This window comes from Condylura cristata, unplaced genomic scaffold, assembly GCF_000260355.1.
Source record: "Condylura cristata isolate star-nosed mole 26May11 unplaced genomic scaffold, ConCri1.0 scaffold00017, whole genome shotgun sequence".
NCBI classification, from domain to species: Eukaryota; Metazoa; Chordata; class Mammalia; order Eulipotyphla; family Talpidae; genus Condylura; species Condylura cristata.
The window spans coordinates 21,106,271-21,128,254 of record NW_004567118.1 but is presented as its reverse complement, the minus strand read 5'-3'; the positions used below and the strand labels follow the sequence as shown (position 1 = coordinate 21,128,254).

The following is a 21,984-nucleotide window of genomic DNA, read 5'->3' as shown; positions in this document are numbered from 1 at the left end:
CTTCTCAGTGCTGTGCTTTAACCCGCTGCGCCACCAGGGAGGGCCCTGAAGTATTTTTTTAAAGCAAAAAAAATTGTACTGTTTCAGCCAGGTTTTTCCCATACCTTTTGTTGGTCATTTGTGTTTTATTTCCCTTTTGGATCTGGCTAATAATGACACCACAGTGTTCACATGTTCTTTTATAATCCTGTTTTCTGTAAACTTATGTAAGATCAAAAGGCTTGATTGGCTACACTTTAGATTTTCAGTTGCAAGAAAAATTCACACATGGCACTTTGTTCTCTAGGCTCCTGAAGGCATGTGGCAGCCGATTGACAGAGAAGCTTCTGGAGGGTGCACCCACAGAGGACACCCTGGTCCAGATGGAAAAGCTTGCAGGTGAATTGGGAGGTGCTTGAGCTTGTCTTCAGTGACTGCTGGAGACCCTCCCCTGTGCTGGCAGAAAGGCTAATGATGTGCCCCAGGGGTGAATAAATTCAGCCCAAGAGGCACCTCTGCAAATGTTTGCCCTTTATCCCTGGTTGTGAGTTCCTTCAAGAAGATCCACTCTTGGGGCCTATCAGTCTGCGGAGAGGATGGGTTATTAAAAGTTTTCTTATCTCTGCTTTATGACAGCTGAGTATTTATCTTTGTAGACAGTATCTCATTTTTTGCTCCTAAGCAGAAAAATGTTACACTTCAGTGGGACCCTGTGTTTCCATCAAGGGTGGTGGTTCCCAAACCTTGCTGCTATCTGGGCAGCCCTCCCCAGGTTCATGGTCAGGGCTCCAAGTCTTGCAGCGTGACCTCATACTCTCATAGGTGGGTCAAGTCTAGGATTTTTAATTGTAGTGATCACACATTTCTAGGCTAGAGAAGATGGTCAAGGTCTTCTGTTGGTGAGATTTATTTACAGAGAGCCAAGTATATCCCCTTTTAGTAGAGAGAAATGCAGCATGCAAAGCTTAGGTCATGCTGGGACTGTGTCTTGATCAGGAAGACGGTGCACAGAGGGGTCTGGAAACACACTTTACTTCAGATCCTGCTCTTCTGTGTTGATGTGTTATGTGTGCACAGCTACAACCCCTTCCCTGGGTCTCATTTGTGACATGGAATAAAAGTGTATTCATTTGTGAGGGTTGTCGCAAAAGATTGATTGAAATCAGTATTGCTCTATTTGTAAAATTATAGACTTCAGGACAGTGACAGGATTAAATAAAACAATGTGTGAGGGGACCCTCAGGAAAGTACTGAGGACTTAATTAACAGCTCAAGTAATAGTAATAGCTCAGTATTCTTCATCATTGGTGTGAATTTTCCCACCAGTGGTGAACAGCGCCCAAGTGCCTGCTTTACAACGCAGCATGAGCCCACAGCAGGCTGGCCCCTCGGCCCGCCCAGGGCTCCAGTGGCAATATGTAGCGTAGGCATCGACAGCTGGCCTAAAGCAGAATTCAGTAACTGGGGTCAGTTTAACTGCAAGAAGCCTTGGGCTAAAGTCACTTGGGCCTGTTGGATGTAGGGAATGGAGGAACCTAAGGAGCAGCATATTCATTATTGTCCTTGTGGTTTGTGTTGCAGACTTAGAAGAAGAATCCGAAAGCTGGGACAACTCGGAGGCTGAGGAGGAGGACAAAGCCCCTGCCTTGCCAGATGGTGCAGAAGGGCGGGAGCTGACCAAATGCTCAGCAGATGCTTCCTTGCTCTCAGACTGTGGAAACTGGCAGACCCGAAAGCTGTCAGTCTTCAAGTCCCTTCGGCACATGAGGCAGGTCGGTGGAGGGGGGCTAGAGCCCTGATCAGAAACTAGGGAAAAAGCCCCGTCCCTCTCCTCCCAGCAGGGAACAGTTGTGAGGGGTAACCAAGAACCTGTTTGGGGAACGGCTGAAGATGACACTCAGCATCTAGGGTATATTAGTCACAGGATCAACACTCCCTTTTAGGGATGATGTAGTGTTATCTTTAAGACTGGCCTGGATTGTCAGCCCATTAATCTTGTGTTTCTAAACCCTTTTAAAGGTATTGACTAGCAGTATTACTGGTTTGCATATAACCTGGGCTGCAACTTGTGAGTGATGACTCTTACAAAAAATTGGAAACTACCTGAATGTCCACCCATAATCATTGTGTGCAAACAGTTGAACATCATGGACAGGTAGTATCTGTAGGATTTACAAACTTAAATTTGTATCTGCACACACACACAGTCTCTCACACTCACACTCCCCAAGGGATAGAAGTCAACTACAGCAGTATTGACTGTGATGAAAGTCAGGTGCGAGGAAGTGGTCACTAGGTAATGGGTAAGTTGTCCCTTTTGATATTTTTCTGCATTTGTTTTTACAATAAGCATGAATTTTATCAAAAGAGTTGTTTTTATTTTGGAAAATGGAGTACAAATTGATTAAATAGCAGATACTCTGTGGGACTTTTGGATAAAAACAACCATCAGAATATTGGGTTTGGCTGTAGTCATCCTCGTAATTGCACATATGAATCTCCAAATGAGAGGAATCTTGAATTCCACTGGAGATGGGAATATTTTGTGGCTACTGGAGTTAGAGAAAATATAATATTGTAGCCTCCTCTTTTTGTTGATTATGAATGTTATTTTTAGCTATGTTTATAAATTGTAAGGTTACAGATGGAACTCTTCTAAGATGATACTGTTGCTGAAGTTAATAGAAGGGGGAATGTTCTAATTTAAAAGTAGAGTAAAGACAGGACAACTGAAAGCAATTATGATCCTTTAATGATTCCTGGATCAAAAGAATAACAACTATAAAATGTATTTTCAGAAACTAGTGGCTCTGAATACTGAGCTGATTGCCTCAGGATGGTGTTTCTGGGAGTGAACATGGTTGTGCAGACCCTTCTTCCCAGACGCTTACATGCTGTGATGCCGGGACTTCTGCCTGCCCTCTTTTAACCTTGGGCAAGTCACCGCCCTCCCCAAGAATAAGTGACTTTCTTATTTAACACCTGAACTAGCTTTCCTCATTATACAGAGAAAGATTCTAGACAAACACATAAAAAACTTCATTTGGACACCGCACACCACTGAGAATGGCACATATTTAAAAAACTAGTAACAACAAATGTTGGCGAGGATGTGGTGAAAAAGGAACTCTCCTGCACTGCTGGTGGGAATGCAGACTGGTCCAATCACTGTGGAAAGCTGTATGGAGGTTCCTCACCCTGCTAATAAAAATGGGGCTTCCTTATGACCCAGCAATTCCACTGCTAGGGATACCCAGTGGACACAAAATCATTAATAAAAAAAGATACATGCATCCCTATGTTTATTTATAATATACATAGGTATTTATAATAGATAAGATGTGGAATCAACCCAAATGCCCAAAAATAGACGACTGGGTCAAGCAGACATGGTATATACACAATGGGCTACTATTCAGCAATCAAAAAAGATACACTAATGCCATTCACAGCAACATGGATGGAACTAGAAGGGATTACACTCAGTGAAATAAGTCAGGTGGGAAAAGGAAAATACCACATAGTTTAACTTATAAGATGAATAAAGAGGGATCAAGGAAAAAACAAAAAATAAACAGATAGCTATCAATCAGAGACATTCTGCAGGGCAGGGGGAGGAAAAGGGATCAGAATGAGGGCAGGAAGAACACGAGGGACTATGGCGAAGCTGAACAGGTGAACTGGTGGTTGGAATTCTATGAGGACTGCTTCTGAAAAAAGAAAGTAAACATTGTACAAAAATGAACTTTGATATAAAATATACATATAAATAAATCATATATATTTTAAAAATAAGTAAATAAAACTAGTGGTGGGGAAATCACACTTCATTTGGAGTGAAAAAAAATTGATCTGGGTCAATTTTTCAGGTCCTGGGTGCCCCATCTTTTCGCATGTTGGCCTGGCATGTTCTCATGGGGAACCAGGTCATCTGGAAAAGTAGAGATGCAGACCTGGTCCAATCAGCTTTTGAAGTACTTCGGGTAAGAGCACCTTTTTCTTATGTGTTTGCAGCAGGGCAGTATTTGCTAAGTGTTCTTAAAAATAATCCTGACTGTAGGTGTGAATGTTAGGCTCTATCAGTAGAGAGGTTCAAGCCTGAATCTTACCCATGCCAGTGATTTATGATTTTTAGGTCAGGGAACGAGCCTGTGCTCTCCTGAAAGGCTGATAGCTAACTAGCCTGTCTACTTCTCTTGGTCCAGCATTCTGAAGCCATCAGAGTGGGCACAGCTGTCACAGATGCAAGGTCTGGGTGACCATGTGTTCCTCTGCACCGAGGGTTCTCAGTGAGCTCAGTGGGATGTGGGGGTGGCATGTGGTCTCCACCCAGGGCTGTGGTGGGTGCCAAGGCCTGGACTGATGGATGTACTTGAAGCATCAGAAAGTGTGAGCATACCTGCTATCTGCCCAGGCCTAGCAGGGTACAAAAATGAGTCTGATACAATCTCCCAGAAGCCTTAGAATCTATTTGCAAGGAGGTCAAAGAGAAATACCTGTGAAGTCAAGGAACTGTGTAAGGATTAACCCTGCAAAGCAAAGGCAGCCTAAGTCTCAGGTGACCAGCTACCAGGGTAAGAGTTAGACTGAGGCCTCTCTGTGGGGCTGAGTGACCAGAGATGCCTTCTGGCAGAGAGGGAGGCTTAGGACAGCCACAGTGGGGGTTTGGGACACGGGTGATGGGGTGGTGGGAAGTTCTGGCTTGTGTGGATTCTGAGTTGCTCTGTCCTCTCCAGACCATGCTGCCTGTGGGCTGTGTTCGCATCATCCCATACAGCAGCCAGTACGAAGAGGCCTACCGGTGTAACTTCCTGGGGCTCAGCCCTCAGGTGCAGATCCCTTCCCACGTGCTGTCTTCAGGTGTGTGCCTTTCATTGGAGCCGAGTACCATACCTAAGGGCTCAGAAAGGAAATTGGATTTTTTTTTTTAAGATTTATCTATTTAGGCCCTCCCCAGTGGTGCAACGGGTTAGGACACAGCACTGCAAACGAGCAGCAGCCGCTTCTTTGCGAGTTCGATCCCTGCCCCAGAGGTGACCACATGGCATGGCAGACCCCCTCCTGACCCACCCACTGCTCCCCTCAGCAGTGTACTTCGTCGATCTGCCTGTTCCGCTCTCCAGTCTGTCTCTGGTGAATCCTCTCACTGTCCCTGTACCCCAGTTCTGCATGCATAAATAAATAAATTATTTAAAAATTAATTATTAAAAAATTATTTATGCAATCCTTTTATTTTAATGGTTTATCTATTTATGCAAGAACTGGAGTACATGGCAGAGATGCAGGGGGTGAGAGGATTCAGCAGAGACGAAGTGGGGAGCAGAATGGGCAGACTGACTGAAACACACTGCTGAGGGGAGCAGTGGGCAAGACAGGAGAGGTCTGCCTCGCCATGTGGGTCAGCTCCCTGGCTGAGGATTGAACTCTGCTGCAGTAGCTGCGGATAGCTTCATCGTGCTGTGCTTTAACCCGCTGTGCCACCAGGGAGCACCCAAAAACTGGATCTTAGTGCATTAGAGGGTGCTGCCTGCTGACCTGGGAGGCAGGAGTCAACCCTACAGATAAGATAGGCCTGTGTTAGCCTGGACCCCCATATAGTAAGGGTGACTGGGCTGTGGCATGGTTCTGGGGGTGGGAGTGGGAGTGCTTAGAGAGAGGGGAGAGTGCAGGTCCTAGGGGTGGGGGGCAGTGCAGGTGGGCAGCAGAGTCATGCCACTCTGGTGAGTGAGTCAAAGGCTGCCCGCAGTGAAGGCTGATGCCTCCGTGTCCTGTCGGCTTTGTGGACTTCCTTTCTGCTCTCTTCCTCTGTCACAGTCCTTGTCCTATCCAACTTTTTCGTGCCTCCTGTAGGCTGTAAATCCATCCTTAACGTTCATCAGGACAGTGGGGGCTTGCTCAGCCTGGTTTTGCCAGTGGCTAGACCCAGGAAGCTAACAGCATCCCCATCTTTTGGGAAGTTCAGGATAAAGCCTAGGTGCAAACCTGTCCTCCCAGGGAAGTGACGTGGCGGAGCACGTCTGTGAGGAGCAGTCACTGCACTTGCATACTCGTTTGGCACCCAGCCACCCAGCGGGCACCTCTGCTCGTGGGTTGAGTCCCTCAGGCAGTGCCTTCTCTGAGTCGTGTCAGGGACACAGGCTCTGGCTTCACAGAGCTGGATTCTTACCAGCATTAGTTGTGTGACCTTGGGCGAGTCACCCAGCTTCCCCATCTGTGAAATGGAGCTAATAGTGGAACTGCTCCCATAGGCTGTGTTGTGTTGAATGAAACGAGGTCATGAAGTAGCCAGTGGTTCTTGTACTGCGTACAAAAACTGTTGTTATTGGTTCAATAGACCTTCACACTCTTCCCAAATAAGCTAGTGAAGGTTTGGAGTACCAAAGCACTGACCTTAGGAGACTTTTCACCAGTATTTTCTCCCTATTAAGATCATTTAGCAGGGCAGGGTGGGGTGGACTTGGTTAAGGAGACCCTGAGGAGCGCTTCACAGAGCAGTGGGTTTTGTGTTGCCACAGAATTTGCTGTCGTGGTGGAGGTGCACGCAGCCACCCGCTCCAGCCTGCACCCCGCCGGGTGTGAGGATGACCAGTCTCTCAGCAAGTACGAGTTTGTGGTGACCAGTGGCAGTCCGGTAGCCGCAGACCGAGGTGGGTGCTGCTGACCGGGGCTACCTCTCACCAGAACAGGAATAAGAAGAAAGCGCTGGGTCCCTCGCTCCCCCATGCTGATCTTTCCCCATCTCTACCCCCAGTGGGACCCACCATCCTGAATAAAATGGAAGCTGCTTTGACCAATCAGAATCTGTCCGTGGATGTGGTGGACCAGTGCCTCGTCTGCCTCAAGGAGGAGTGGATGAAGTAAGTGCTGCTGCTTGGCTCCTGGAGCTGCCTGCTGACAGGAGGGCTCGTGCACCCTGCTGAGGAGAATCTGACACTATTGCCAGAAAGAGAGGCAAGGCCGTGGCCACCGGCCACCGGGAGGGAGAGTTCGGAGAAGGGTTCAGTACCAGCTCTGCCGCTGACCTTAGTGGTGATGTTAGCAGTGACACAGTGTCTGCTGTCCCCAGGCTGCTCCTCTGTGAGAGGGGGCGACCATTTCTGCCTCTGGGGAAGCTGTTATTTTTGCCACTTAATTAGCTTTAAATATCTGGAAATCAGATAACAGGTGCTTCCTATTTATTAAGCATAATTATTTCTTCCTGCCTTCTTAGTCATTTTTGTCAAACTTAATTAGTTGCCCTGAAAATAATACAGTGACTTAAAGGACAACCAGTCCTTTCATGCATTTAAGTGCAACATTTTTCTCTGCCCATCTTGTGTGCCAGCTGCACTCCCAGGGTAAGAGCTGCCGGGCACACGAGCAGCCGGAAGCAGCAGCGGGGGCTGCGTCGCCGCCCCGTGTGCTGTTGGACTCCAGCCCTGCTTGCGGAGCTGTTGCTCTTGGGGCCACTCGGGCCCCCGGCGAGCACCCTGACGAGGGGCCAAGGGGCCTGAGTGTTTGGTTTTGTTTTTCTACAGCAAAGTGAAAGTCCTTTTTAAGTTCACCAAGGTGGACAGTCGACCCAAAGAAGACACACAGAAGCTTCTGAGTATCCTTGGTGCCTCCGAAGAGGACAATGTCAAGCTGCTCAAGTTCTGGATGACCGGCCTGAGCAAAACTTACAAGTCACACCTCATGTCTACTGTCCGCAGCCCCACGACTTCAGAGCCTCGAAACTGACCCCACCGTGGGGGCGTGTCCTACGCGTACCTCCTGGGAGTGCTGACGGCTATCCTTGCCACCCAGCTCGGAGACAAGCCTTCTAGGCAGTCACGGATGATCCTCCCATTTCTGAACTGCTGGCACTGAGCTATTTCCCAGCAAGTAACAGAAACCTGGGGTTGAACTTTGCCTTCCTGTGGGCAAACAGCTCAGCAGGCTGTTTGAATTTCTCCATCTCTGCAGCGTTCAGCAGCCCCCTTGCACCCCCGTGGAGAGGCTGACAGGAAAACGTGCATCTCCTGCCTCAAGGACGTAGAACTCAGCATTTTTAGGGAAGACAGGCCAGCCCCGGCTATAACAGCATACCCTCTTTGGGGTTAGAGTTGGAATCTCTGTGTTTTGAACTTCAACAAGAGTTCTAGGATATGTGTATATGTTTGTATAGTTTTGCTGCAGTTTTGAATTTTCAGTTCATGTACCAATCCGTAGACATTTTTTAGTAATCCTTTTAGGGCTGTAGGAAAGGCTTTTAGGGAGGAGTGGATTTACTCCTCACTTCTGGATCCTCTGGAATTCATGTTCTAAAGTCATGTTACTACCAAGACTAAATGCGTCCCTGTTTGGCAGTGAAACTGCCCTGTACAGAACAAGTCCCTGCTCTTTTTGATAAGATGATGATGCAGTGCCGAAGTGTCAGATCCGTCATCTGATTTGCCTGGCTCAGTGTATGGAGTTGAGAAACCCACCATAGTTTTACATCACTTTGTTCCCTACTGCTTCGTAAAACTTTCCATTTGGCTGCAGTAGCATTTTTCAGAGTATGCTGCTAAAAGACAGCTTCATCATCCCAGTGTACATTTTTCATAAGGACTCATGCTTTAGAGGAATTTTCCAGCAGTTTTGCTGATTTGTTTATATTTTGTTTGTTTATATTTAACATGAAGACCAAGTTTATATGACTAGGTTTCTGTATCTTGTAAGAACACTGAAACACAATAAAGATGTATTTTTGTATACTGTTAACTAGGGGATTTTATTGGTTTGATAATAAAATTTATAAACAATCAGTTACAGAAAATACTCTGCTTAAAAATAATACCAGTGATGGGGCCCTCCCTGGTGGCACAGCGGGTTAAAGCACAGCACTAAGAAGCTAAAGCCACTTCAGCATGAGTTCCATCCCCACCCCGGAGGTGACCCACATGGCGCAGCAGACCTCTCCTGACCCGCCCGCTGCTCCATCTGCCTGTTCTGCTCCCCGCTCTGTCTCTGGTGAATCCTTGCACTATCCTTGCAACTCTGGCCTGTACCCCAGTTCTGTGTGCATAAATAAATAAATCTTAAAAAAATATATACCAGTGATGACAGAACTATTTTGCATCTCTGGAGTTTGTCAAAGATTTGCAGCTTCCAGAGGAAGACCGGGTGGTAAATTGTTCATTTAGGTCAGTTTCAACCCAGCACAGTGGCAGTTACCCACCCCAGCCCTTCAGCCATGTGGCAGGCAGCTGTGCTCACGTTCTTGGATCAGCTTTGCCACATCTTGTGGGAGCAAGGGAGGGCAAAAGGATTCCCCTTCAACTACTGTGGATCTGTGCTCTGATCCCTGAGCACAGAAGTCAAAGAGGTGGGCATTATTGTGTTGACCCTCTGCAAAGAGACAGCTTTCAACAATTAAAAAGTAAATAGCAAATGAGGGAAGGGGGAGGCTGATTTATACTATCTCCACATTAGGCGCAAGTGTCCGATGTCTAAAAATGTCACAAGAACAATAAGGAGACAAGGAAGTAAGTACTACTCAAAGATTCCAGAATCACTGAAAAGGACTTTATGGCAGATATAACTGTCTTAAAGATGCTCACAGAACTAAAGGAAGATGTGGAAAAAGTCAAGAGAATGATGTGTAAAAAATGGCAATATCAACAAAGACAAAATAAGAAAAACAAGTCGAGATAAAATTAACTGAAATGCAAAGTTCATCAAGGGATTCAAATGAATGTTTGAGCAGACAGAAAAATCGAACTTGAAGATAGGACAATGGAATATTACTGATACTAAGGAACAGACGAAAAAGGTTGAAAGCAAATAGAGCCACAGGGATCTGTGGGGTACACCACCACCTTGAGGCCCAACTTTAGATCATGGAGTCCCAGAAGGAGTAAGAAAGGGGCAGAGAACAATAGAAATAATGGCAGTTCCACTCAAGATTTCTCATCACAGTAGGGCAGAAAACGGTGCCTGTATACTCAAAGGTGCTCAAAGGAAAAAATGTCAACCAAGAATGCTGTATCTGGTCTGGTCTCTCAAAAGTGAGAAAGTAGTGAGCAAGACATTTCCAATAAGCAAAAGGTGAAGAAGGCTGTGACCACCAGGCCTGATCATCAGATGCTCTAGGGAGAAACCACTAGGGTGCAAGGCAGGACATTGGAATGGAATACCTCAAAGCCATACAGAGAAATAAAGGTGTCAAGTGAAAATCAAAATACATGGACAATTATGAAAACTAGTGTTACTGTAATTACTTTTTGTTTTCTACATGATTTAAGAAACTAATGTCCTTAAGAAAAATAATTACTAATGTAAAAATATTACTGTAATTGGTTTCCAATTTCAAATCTTGTTTTCTATATGAGTTAGGAGACTAATGTATTTAAAAGAGGTTTTAGTTTTTGTTTGGGGTACACAATGCATAATGATGTCATTTTCTGACAACTGAAAGGGGAGGGGATGGAGCTGTAGAAGAGAGTTTTTTGTTTTTAAGTTAAGCAGCTATCAAATTCAAAGGTTGTAACTTTAGGATGTTAAATGCAATCCCTATGGAAAGTACTGTAGACTATATACAAAAGAAAATCATGGCATTTAAACATTTTTTACAAAATAATCAAACACAAAAGAAGATAGTTATGCAGGAAATAAGGAACAAAAAAAAGCTGTAGGACAAAGAAAAATAAATAGGACAATGACAGAAGTTAGATCCTTATCAGTAATTACTATAAGTGGATTAAATTCCCTAGTCAAAAGACAGATTGCCAGAGTGGATAAAAATACATGATTCAATTGTAGGCTACAAGAGACTCAGTTAAGATCCATAAACATCCATAGGTCCAAATGGAAAGTGGAAAGATGTAAAAAGATACTCCATGCAAATAGTAAGTGGCTCTATTAGATGAAATAACCTATGAATGAAAAAGATTAAAGGGGACAAAGGATATAACATATTAATAAAAGATTAGGTATAGTCACCTATCTCTTAACATTCCAGCCAACAAAGGGCTCACATGAGACAGTTGTCCCAAGAGGCTACACTGAAGCCTAGGTGTGAAGCAGCCGATACCTCTAGCTATATATTTGGTTACATTTTTCTGATTCTCAAATTGTTCCAGATTTGGCCACTGAAGGTTCATATTCTTTGGACATATTCCCATTCTCTGATACTACGGGATAGCTGAGACTCATACTTCCCAAGCGCAGTTCTAGAGCCAGTCTTGTCTTCGAATAGTCCTGGTTCTAATAGTCTTCTGAAGTTACTTCCAAAGCTGCTTCTTCCCATCCAGGGGTTGATTTAACTGATGGGAGTCAAGAAGACTGTCAGCGGTTACAGAAAGGAAATTGTAGAGGACTGTCATCGTTTAAAAACCACAGAACGGACTTTTGATTTTCTCATGCAAATTCCCGATCAGGATTCAGGAAAGAAAACTGGGAATTCTTTCTTCTTTTTTTCCCTCCCAGTGACAAGTAAAAGCCCCACCCAAGGGACAGGTGCAAGCAGTGCTGCTAAGACAGCACCTCTGAATTAGTTTCCACTCAGTTTAAGCTTAAAGTGGGACAAACGTCTTCAAATAAACATCTAGGGAGGGTCAGAAGAAACACAAAAGATCAAACCCCTGACTTGGGGCTGTCCCCACCACACTGTGATCTTCAGCATTTTGGGGTCAAATCCTGCCACCTACTAAACCTGCTTGGTTTATCCGGCATTCTCTGCTGGTTTCCTCCCAGCCTTACCTAGCTGATCCCACTCAGGCCACGTGAAGGCGTGACCTCAGAGGTCCTTCCGCTGTCATATGGCTGGAGGAGGGCCCCGGCTGTCTGCAGGCAGTGGTGGTGTCAGGTGCACCGAGTAGTCTCTGGCTTTGAGGCGTGGGGCACGGGGCGCGGGGCGCTCACTGCATCAATTCAGGGTGCTTGTGGTCCCCTGTACTTGGCTGGCAGGGGCGCCTCTGCACAGTTCCATGGGGAACTGTGTCCGGTTTGCAGCAAGCCCCTGAGAGTGCACGTGAACACGTGGCCACCCAGTGCGCAGGCGTGGTGGGCACCAGAACCACGTGCCCTTTGTGCGCAGGCGTGGTGGGCACTGCGCGTGTGGCCTAAGGGCACGCAGGCGCAGTAAGCACAGTGGCGTTCCCCTGCAGCATGGGGCCGTTGCGTTGGCAGGTGGCCGCCGCCATGGCAGTAGGCCTCACGCTGGCCCTGGAGGCGCTGCCCTCCGTGCTGCGCTGGCTGCGGGCAGGGAGGCGGTCGCGGTCGCGGCGCGAGGTGCTCTTCTTTCCGTCGCAGGTGACTTGCACCGAGGCCCTGCTGCAGGCCCCGGGTGCGGGGACGGAGGAGCCCTCAACGGACTGCCCATGCAGCCTGCCTCACGGCGAGAGCTCGCTGAGCCGCCTGCTGCGCGCCCTGCTGGCGGCCCGCGCCAGCCTCGAGCTCTGCCTCTTCGCCTTCTCCAGCCCGCAGCTGGGCCGCGCCGTGCAACTGCTGCATCAGCGCGGAGTGCGCGTCCGGGTCATCACCGACTGTGACTACATGGCCCTCAATGGCTCGCAGATCGGGCTGCTCCGCAAGGCAGGTAGGCGAGGCAGGGTGTTGGGGACTCCAGGCCTGGGGCTCAGGAGCCTGTTGGGGGGTGGGGACTGGGGCAGGGCGGGGATACGAGCCCCAGGTGAATGGCAAAGGCGGATACTGGGTCAGAGGCCTGAGACATATGGGGTCTCATGTATTTCCCCGGGTGGTTTTGCAAGGTGCGGGAGTTTTACCTGGGAGGAACTCCAAGTTAGTGGAGACAGGGGGTTGGACCCTGGAATGTGAGACAGAACGTGCTTAGGGGACCCCGAACCTGGCAGAGGCACAGAAGACCTCACACAGGTTGTCCAGACTGCCCCTAGCGGGATGGGCTCCAGGGTAGCAGTAGGTGGTAGGGTCAGATGGAAACTGGAAAGTGGATGCCAGGGCCTTGTGTCTGATGGGGTGGTCAGAGCCGTCTGTTCTGTTCTGAAGGTTCAGCTCATGGTCCTTGCTGGCGGGTTGGCTACAGGGTGTGAGACGTGTCCCCGGCTGGGGTTGCCTTTAAACTCTCACTTCTGCCAGGGACTGTACACCCCTATATGAGCACCACCAGGCCGGCGCTGCCTCCCATTCTAAAAAAAGGAAAGGGCAAGCCTGAGAGGGGAAGGAGAACCAGAGAAGCCAGGCTCTGAGGGTGTCAGAGGGAGGGATTCAGTGGGTCCCTAGTTCGGGTGAACCCCAGCCTGTGATTTGTGCTCAGTTACTTCTGATGGGATTATCGCTCTTCCAGAACCGGTAATTCTGAAGGATTATGCTGTGGATTTAGAGTCTAGAGGCATGGGTGGGTAAACCTCACCAAATCACAGGACCTGGTGAATGAAGGTTTGTTTTCAGACGAAATTGAGTAGTGTAAAGAGTGAACAGCACAGGTGTCCTTATCAGGAACAACAAATGTTTGTTCCATAGAATTTGATGGTAATAGCATTCTCAGACCCACCAGAAAGCTACCAACATCAGACTGTACAAGACCACATGGCTCTTTGTGTTTTGGGGGGTATGGGCATATCTGCCATTGCCTCTGCTGCCCCTCCTCCCTGGGGGCTGTGGGAACTGCGCCTCACTTCCTTGGCAGTCCTCCTCCTCCTTGGGGCACCAGGACTCCGCCATCACCCCTTGTTAAACATGACAAGCTTCCCTTTCCCACCAAGTGCAAGCAAACGGCAAAATAAGTAGCTGGAAATTGGTGCACAGTGAGGAGCTTGTGTGTGAACGAAGAGCCGCGTGTGAGGCCGTAGTAGTGAAGGTTCACTTGCCCTTTTTGCAGGTATTCAGGTTCGACACGATCAGGACCTTGGCTACATGCATCACAAGTTTGCCATAGTGGACAAGAAGGTGCTGATCACCGGCTCCCTCAACTGGACCACACAAGCCATTCAGAACAATAGAGAAAATGTTTTGATTATGGAGGATGAAGAGTATGTGAGGCTTTTTCTGGAAGAATTTGAGCATATTTGGGAAGAGTTTAACCCCACAAAGTATACCTTTTTCCCACAAAAGAAGAAAGGTCACTGAAGCCGTGCCGCCGTCTGTCTCCAGGGCTGGAGGAGAGCATGCTGGCTAATGTTGAAGGACATTTGGTACCTACAGCTGCAAGCAGACCAGACCTGTAGACAGGACAGGCCTCCCCGGAGCTCAGTCTGGGGCCTTTTGGGTTTTGGTGTCAGGCTGCGTTCTTTGGGAGAGAACCTCAGTGTTAGAAAGTCACAAACTAAATTCTCCTTCATTAAAATACTAAAACGTGAAGGAAAGAATGGATGGGGTTAAGAAGGAAAGGGGAATTCCTGCACCATCAGATTGTTGGTTGGGGATGAGTCTTAAGTTTTTCCCTCCACCAGAAGTCAGGTCAGCTGTACTTCTTACCAGTGTGATTTCTGCAGCCTTGTCTGGGATCTTGCTTTAGAATCTAAGTTTCTCCTGCTGCCGCTCAGAAGAGGCACAGTGCCTTGTTCAGGGTGCAAAGTATACTCTTTCCTGACCCTAGAATCTTCTGCTTTGACTGGCCCTTCCTTAGTTTCAGCGAATGTTCTCTCCAGTCCCTCTTACGAGCTGGCCCCTCCACCACCCCGAAGCCTGGGCCTGGCTCCAGGTTGGCGTCTCTTAATCCCTGTCACTCGCTCCTTGGAGGCTCTGCGTGCAGTGGCCGGCAGGGCAGGGCAGTGCCCGGGGCAGGGCAGCAGGGCGCAGCCAGGTACCCTGGCCTCTTTAGTCACCCACAGCAGTCGCTCCCCCCAACCCCGGGGGCGCTTCCATAACCACTCTTTAAGGCAGAAGTGCGTGAAAATGTTCCCTTCGCCAGCTTTCTTTTTGTTTTCATGTTGTAAAGAGTGTGTTTTGTCAGGAAGGAGTAAGTAGCCAGAATTGGCTTCTGTTTCCATGTTAGGCTTTAAATTTTTAACATTTTCATGCTTAAGGTAATTTTGTTAAGCATTTAGAAGTGACCTGAATGTTAACAGCTGTGGGACTTGGCTCCCTGCGTGCGTGGCTTGATGTAGTTAACCTGAGCTACAGGCCCGCCTGGAGGACTAGCCCGGCGGAGACCGGTTTCCAGCTCTGGTTCCTGACGGAGCTGTTACTCTCAGGCAGTATTTTGTGTTCATGGGGTCTTAGAGTAGGTGTCTTACATTTGTGAAACGTTCCAGTATTTTCCGTTACATGTATGTAACGTGTGTATGCACACATGTCCTCAGACACCACCTGGATGGCTTTTGTTGGCATCGTCTTGTTTCTCTGTAAGTGGGCTCGTTACCTTACTGACAGGTGCGGCCCACCTTTCCCGTCACACTCAGGGATGCCTGGGCGGCTGTTCAGTTTTTCTGTTTTTAAAATTACCTTTAACTTAGGTGGTAGTCAAGTAAACTCAGTTAATTTTGTAAAATTAATTGAAGCTATAAAGCATGTTGTACAGGTTAGAAAGTATAAGAAATGGTTTTACAGTAATGGTGTTTTTTACCTGAGTCTGTATTCCAGTCATGTGCGTTCTTAAAACTGGAGAAAAGTTGTGAGCGTCTGCTGAGCTGGGAAGTCATGTTTGTTGTCCTGAGCATGCAGCATATTTGAATAAATGTTTTTCTGGAAGATTAACGCCGCGTGTCCTTGCCTCCGCCCACTGGCCATTCACACGTGGCTGTTCCTTATCAAACACGTGCGTCTTCTAGGGGCGGGCCATATGCATCCACTCAAACCCTGGTCCGAATGTGGCACCCGGGACCTCCTGTTAAGGTGCTTCCACTTTTGTCCACCTTTGCCCTTCTTGGGGCGCGAGGGCCATCTGCGGCCTGCCCGCAGCGCCTGGATCTCTGGCGGGCGCTCAGAGGAGCACGCTCCTCAGAGCACATGGAGTCAGCTAGCTGCGCTATCCAGACAGACGATTCAAGGATTGGGATAATATTTTTATTTAATACAATTATATATGTATATTGTTACCATTTTCATTGTTTTAACAGCATTAGGAAACGAAATCTAACAAAAAGACTCTGACAAGAGTTAACTTTTCCAAGAGGGATTTTCAGTGACATAAAACTTCCTCTGAGGTCACTGAAGGCGCTGGGGGGCCTGAGGACGGCACTGAAATCTGCCTCCAGAATAGAGGCTACTTTGTCTTTTTTGTTGGTGGTGGCAAAGAAAAGCACTATAATTTACCTTGCTCCCACAAGACGGTCCCACATCACACAATACAAGGGGGAACAAACCCAGCCAGGCCCAGAGAGCTTCAAGCCTCTGACAGGACGGCGCCACCTGCTCACAGTCGCTTCCCCTGAAGCCAGAAACACTGCTCAGGCGCAGGTACTGCCCGTGGGCAGTGCAAGTGACAGCAGGTGGCGGGCACTGTCACACCCACCACCAGCGACCCCATAGGGGCTCGGGCTGCAGGAGCGAGGGGCTCCCTGGGCCAAGGTCAGCACCGTGGCTCCCTCCAGCTGCAGCCAGTAGAGAGGCCCACGGATGTGGTGCCGGGGTGGCGGAACCAGATCAGGTGTGAGCCATGAGCTGATTGGAAACGGTCTGCGCAACCGTAGGCTTGAAATGGCCCAATCAGACCTGTAGGTGGGAGACTGAAGGAGGACGCAAGGCATGGCAGGAGCCAGCTGCGCCCTCTGTTCCTGGCCTCCGAAGAATGAAGAAACACCCCACTTCTCCAAGGGAGAAAAGAAGCTGAAATGCTTTGAGAGAAGCCAAAATGATGTGCAGAGGTGGGGGACTGCCGCCCTCCCGCCTGCCTCAAGTCTCCGGAAGGAGCACTGAGGCCCCGGGCGTGGTGCCCCCAAGAGCTTTCTGTTGGTGTGGGCCAAGGACTCGGAGCTGTAACGGGTTTCTGTCACTGCCACCTCGTAGTGAACAGTGGTGACCAGCACTACTGGCCAGTGCTGTCCCGCGTTGCAGATGGCCCAGGTCGCTTTTGAGAGTTGCTAGCATGGCGTATCTGATGGCCTGGCTCAGCCTCCTAGAGTCCGGTCGGGCGCCCCGACCGTCAGACCGTTGGGTTGCTGTGGTGTCATCTCGGAGGCCCCACCTGGGAGTGCCTCCAGTCGCTACCGTGAGGTGGACCCTGGCCTGCTGCTTGCCGGTTGCCACGAGCCCAGGCCCATGTTGATGGGACTGCGCCATCTTGGAGGAACAGCCGTTTGTTTGGGACCTGTGGACGCTCTGGACACTGGGTAAGATAGTCAGGCTCTGTAGCCTTCAGAACGCTGTTTCCCTGTCTGTTACATAAGCCCTGTTGTTCCCTGCGCCTAAGTGGGCTTGCAACTGTGTGCATGGGTGAGAACCCACAGTCACCTGTCCTCTAGTGGCCACTGTCCTTTGGACAGCGTGAGGCCTCTCCCCACAGCACTGTTTCACCCTGGCACAATTAAAGTGACCACCTAGCAGTGGCCGCGGCCACCCCCAGGTAAGCCCAGCGGCTGCGTTCATGCTGCTTCACTCCTACCCCCAAGCACCTCGCCGTCAGGGCTGCCACAGCACAGGCGCGGGACGGACGCTCAGCCAGCACTTGCTGACCAAAAGCCAGGAACGAATTCTCAGTGACACTCTTAAAGGGCTGTATAACTGTCCCCCATTCCCACTCTTCCACCCCCCTCATTTTGCCATCAGTGTGCTTGGTCTGCTTCCCCTCTGCCTGGTGCATCTTTCCCGATCCTGAGGCCCTGCTAACAGAAACAACTTTCACCTGAGCTGTTTGTAACCCTGCAGTGAGCTCAGATTTCAGCCTCTAGACTCTGGCATCCCTGTGGATTAGCTACCATAGTCCTCTGCGCCGTTCCGCAGACCCCAGTCCGGGTACCAGTGAGACTAGGGAGCCGCACTCTAAGATGTGTGTAGCGGGTGGCCGCACCCTGTCCAGACATGTCCAGGGCGTGGCCGCCTTGCAGGAAGGCTCCTCGCCTGGGTCTTGGCATCTTGCCCTCGGGCAAGGCAGCACTGTTCTCGGCTCCTCCGCCCAGGCAGAGCTACCGAGGCAGCTCACGGGCACAGCCTGCTCTTCTGGGGTGGGTGCTGCTGCATTCAGGGCTCGACCCCTTCTGGGAGGCCGAGGGCCCAGGTCGAGCTCGTTCCAGAAGGGGCTGCGGCCCCACTCCCAGACGTCTTGTTCCATGTGGGCCACTGTGAAAGTCGGACATAAATTGGAGCCATTTAAAAATAGGGCTGTTGGCCCTCTTGCTGGCACAGTGGCTTGCAGCACGGCACTCTGAAACTGACCGCAGCCACCGCAGCACGAGTTCCATCCTGGCCAGGGGGTGACCCACCTGGCGCGGCAGACCTCTCCCGACCCGCCCGCCGCTCCCCTGAGTGTACTCTGATAGAGTGGGGAGTCTGTTCTGCTCCCCACTCTGTCGCTGGTGAATTCTCTCACTGCCACACCTCTTGCCTGACCCCAGTTCTGCATGTGTGGATAAATCTTTATAAAAAATAACAATAGGGTCGTTCTGGTCCCTGCTAGCCCGTCTGCGCCTGTCAGGTTTCACTGTAGACAGAATCTTGAAGCTTCACCCCAAGAAACAAGCAGGGCTTCCCTGGGCTCTCGCCACAGGTGCTTCTACATGCTGCTGGGGAAGAAAAACAAGACGAGTCGCTAATTGATCATAGCGAGCATCCGGAGGGCCGGGTGCTCTGTGGTGGGAGAGCCATGGTAGCCACACCCGCGGGGGACCTGTGCTGTCAGAAATGAAGATGTGAAACAGTGGTACCTCATTAGAAAATAATTCATAAGAAAGGGTTACAGGAAGCTACACGTGGCTGAGGAGCAGGGCCATCTTCCAGGCCGCCACCACTCTGGGCGCCACTTAGACTTGGCACAAAATGGCCCTGAGCTGGGCAGCAGCCACACCCGCCCTGCAGGAGAGCAGCGGGTCTGACCCGGAGGGTGCTGGGCTCTCCAGCTGCAGGTGGGGCAGAGCTCACGCCAGAAGCCGCACTGGCCCAGGTCGGGGGCCTTGAGCGGTCGCTCCATGATTGATCCAGATGTACTGAAGGGTCAGTGGCTTTGTCCTGGGCGGCTGTTCTTTGGGGGCTGGTGGGCAGTCGCGCTGAGGCGGCCCTAGAATGCGGCCCACCCAGGGGGACATCCTCAGGCAGATGGCCGAGGAACAGCCTGCAGGGAAGCGGGGAGACTCGTGTGTGTACCCCCCAACCTGGCGGCTGCTTCATGGGGCGCTCAGGCCCTCGCACCTCTTCCTGTGAACCCACCCCCTCTGCGACCCAGGGAGACCCCAGGCAACTTCGTGGCTTTGGTTCAAGGTCACCGGTTAGTGGCAGCAGCGATCTGACCTTGTGCACAGTTAAACTACTGGTACAGTGAAGTACTCTAGACTCTTGGGATCCTGTGATTCCACTTAAAAATAATAGTGGTGGGCAGGCCACTACGGCCACACATGGCTACCACCAAAGGTGAATGAATGAACCAGTGCAATGATGCGTTTAAAGCACCATATTGAACTGGCGTTCACGGCAAATGATTGCTTTTCAAGCGTCACTATTGACAGATGCCGTACCATTTTCTTTCTTTTTTTTTTTTTTTTAGAGATTTTGTGCATACAGAACTGGGGTACAGGGGCAGCGAGAGGATTCACCAGACGGAGTGGGGAGCAGAATAGGCAGATCCACGAAGTACACTGCTGAGGGGAGCAGCGGGCGGGCCAGGAGAGGTCTGCCACGCCATGTGGTCACCTCCGGGGCAGGTGGGAATCGAACTCATGTGGAAGTGGCTTTAGCTTCTCAGTGCTGTGCTTTAACCTGCTGCGCCACCAGGGAGGGCCCTGCCATACCATTTTAAAGAATTTTAAAGAATGCATTTCCCCCGTTTTGTATAGCTAGGAGTTGTGCAACCATCACAACGATCTGCTTCCAGTCATTTTCACCACACAGGAACTGTCTCATTAGCAATCTCTCCTGTCCCCTCATTCCCAACCTCTGGCACTCCCGACCTATTTCCTGCCTGTTTACTTGTGAACATTTCCTAGAATTGGAATCCTGCGCCATGTGGCATTTAAAATCCTGGCTTTGGGTGGCGGCTGTGGCGCCTCGGGCCTGCACACAGCGGCCGGCTCGCCCTCCCGGGAGCAGCCTGCTGTGGGCCGGGTGGACACGTGCTTACCCACTCACAGCTGCTGCGCATCTGGCTTGTTCCAGCCTTTGGCCATTACAAATAATGCTGCTAAAGACAGGATATCCTGGGCCTTTGTGTGGAAGTGTTTTTGTTTCTCCAGTAGCCACGAGGAGTGGAATTGTTGGGACACAGCTCTGTTCAGCCGTCTGCCGCTGTTTCCTAAAGTGGCTGCTGTTTCCTCGCGTCCTCCGTGAGCAGTGACAGCTGAGCCTCACGGGGCGCCGTGGCGTCTTACAGCGTCGTGGAGTTGCATTTCCCCTGATGGCTAGTGATGTTGAGCATCTTTTTTAGGTTCATCGTTCATTAGGTCTCTTTGAAGAAACAGCTATTCAAATCTTTTGTTCATTTTTAAGCTGGGTTGCTTTTTTTATTGAATTATTAGAGTTCTTTGTATATTCTGGGTACCAGTCCCTAGAGCCGACAAATGATTTTTTTCTCCCCCATCCTTTGGATTGACTTTTCACTTTCTTGACGGTATTGTTTGCATTACATGTTACTGGCTTTATCTTTTTTACTTTGTTACCTGTACTTTGGTGTCTTCCTAAGAAACGATTGCCCACACTCCAGGTCACAAAGATTTGCTCCTATGTTTTCTTTTGAGATTTGCTCTTTGCTCTTAAATCTATGGCCCATACTGAGCTAGCTTTTGGTGTATGGTATGAATGGTGGGGAGTTCAGCTGGATTTTTTCTTTTGCTTGTGGCTTTCTAGTTGTCTTAGCACCATTTGTTAAAAGATTTGTTCCTTCCCCACTGAATAGTCTTGGAACCCTTGTTGAAGATAAACTGATCCTAAATATAAGGTTTTATTATTAATATTTTAAGATTTATTTATGTATATAAGAATTGGGGTACAGGCCAGACGTGCAGGGGGTGAGAGGATTTGTCAAAGAGAGTGGGAAGCAGAACAGGTGAATCTACTGAAATATACTGCTGAGGGGAGCAGCGGGTGAGACAGGAGAGGTCTGCTGCGCCATGTGGGTCAGCTCCCTGGCCTGGGAACAAACTTGTGCTGCAGTGGCTGCAGATAGCTTCAGGGTGCTGAGACTTGACCCCTTGTGCCACCAGGGAAGTCCAAGGTCTTAATTTTTGATTCTCAATTGTTTCACTAATCTGTGCCAATTCTTATGCTATATGTGGCATAATTCTCAATGCCACACTTTTGATTAGTTGAGTCCCGTAGCGTTTGGAAACCCAATATAGCATGAGTCCTCCTGTTTTGCTTTTTAAGCATTATTTTGGCCATTCTGGGCACCTTTATATTTCCATATGACCAGCTGATCAACTTCTGCAAAAGTAGCTGGGGTTTGATAGGGGTTGTGTCAAATCTACCAATTCTCCAGTAAGATTGAGTATTGCCATCTAAGCAATATGAAGTCTTCCAATCCATGAGAATGGAATGTTTCCATCTACTTAAATCTCCTTTGAAGAATGTGGGTTTTGTATTTCTCAGTGTTATTTAAATTATATGTATATGGAAATAGAACTAGTTTTTTTGTCTATTGATTTTTTTTTTAAGATTTATTCATACAGAACTGGGGTACAGGCCAGAGACCCACGGGTGGTGAAAGACTTCACCAGAGACAGAGTGGGGAGCAGAACAGGCAAACGGACAAAGTACACTGCTGAAGGGAGCAGTGGGCGGGTCAGGAGAGGTCTGCTGCGCCATGTGGTCACCTCCGGGGTGGGCGGGGATCGAACTCATGCGGAAGTGGCTTTAGCTTCTCAGTGCTGCACTTTAACCCGCTGCGCCACCAGGGAGGGCCAAGTCTATTGACTTTTATGTCCTGCAAACCTGCTGAACTCACTTTTTAGTTTTACTAGATATGCTGTGTGGATTCTTTAGGATTTCCATTAAGGTCATTTT

The 21,984-nt window shown here is 49.2% G+C and overlaps 2 protein-coding genes across 3 annotated transcripts in view; both read left to right on the top strand.

Moving 5' to 3' along the window:
* The window catches only part of FLCN (folliculin), a 19,947-nt gene extending 11,114 nt beyond the window's left edge, over positions 1–8,833 (top strand). For both annotated transcript variants that reach the window (XM_012726677.1, XM_004684519.2), the window contains exons 7-13: positions 287–378; positions 1,561–1,751; positions 3,849–3,962; positions 4,716–4,839; positions 6,495–6,626; positions 6,731–6,836; positions 7,497–8,833. In XM_012726677.1, the coding sequence (XP_012582131.1) occupies positions 287–378; positions 1,561–1,751; positions 3,849–3,962; positions 4,716–4,839; positions 6,495–6,626; positions 6,731–6,836; positions 7,497–7,698 (961 nt within the window). In that variant the 3' untranslated portion in view covers positions 7,699–8,833. The remainder of the gene's footprint in view (positions 1–286; positions 379–1,560; positions 1,752–3,848; positions 3,963–4,715; positions 4,840–6,494; positions 6,627–6,730; positions 6,837–7,496) is intronic.
* A 3,257-nt stretch (positions 8,834–12,090) lies between these two features.
* PLD6 (phospholipase D family, member 6) lies at positions 12,091–14,109 on the top strand. The gene is made up of 2 exons (XM_004685055.2): positions 12,091–12,520; positions 13,781–14,109. Exons 1-2 carry the CDS (start codon positions 12,091–12,093, stop codon positions 14,026–14,028), a joined length of 678 nt encoding a protein of 225 aa, XP_004685112.1. The 3' UTR covers positions 14,029–14,109.
* The last annotated feature ends 7,875 nt before the right edge of the window (positions 14,110–21,984 follow it).

Excerpts from the sequence above, each read along its gene's own strand:
- PLD6 (XM_004685055.2), top strand. The coding sequence starts at position 12,091 with ATGGGGCCGTTGCGTTGGCAGGTGGCCGCCGCCATGGCAGTAGGCCTC. Across the intron at positions 12,521-13,780 it reads CGGGCTGCTCCGCAAGGCAG|GTATTCAGGTTCGACACGAT; the intron begins GTAGGCGAGGCA and ends CCCTTTTTGCAG.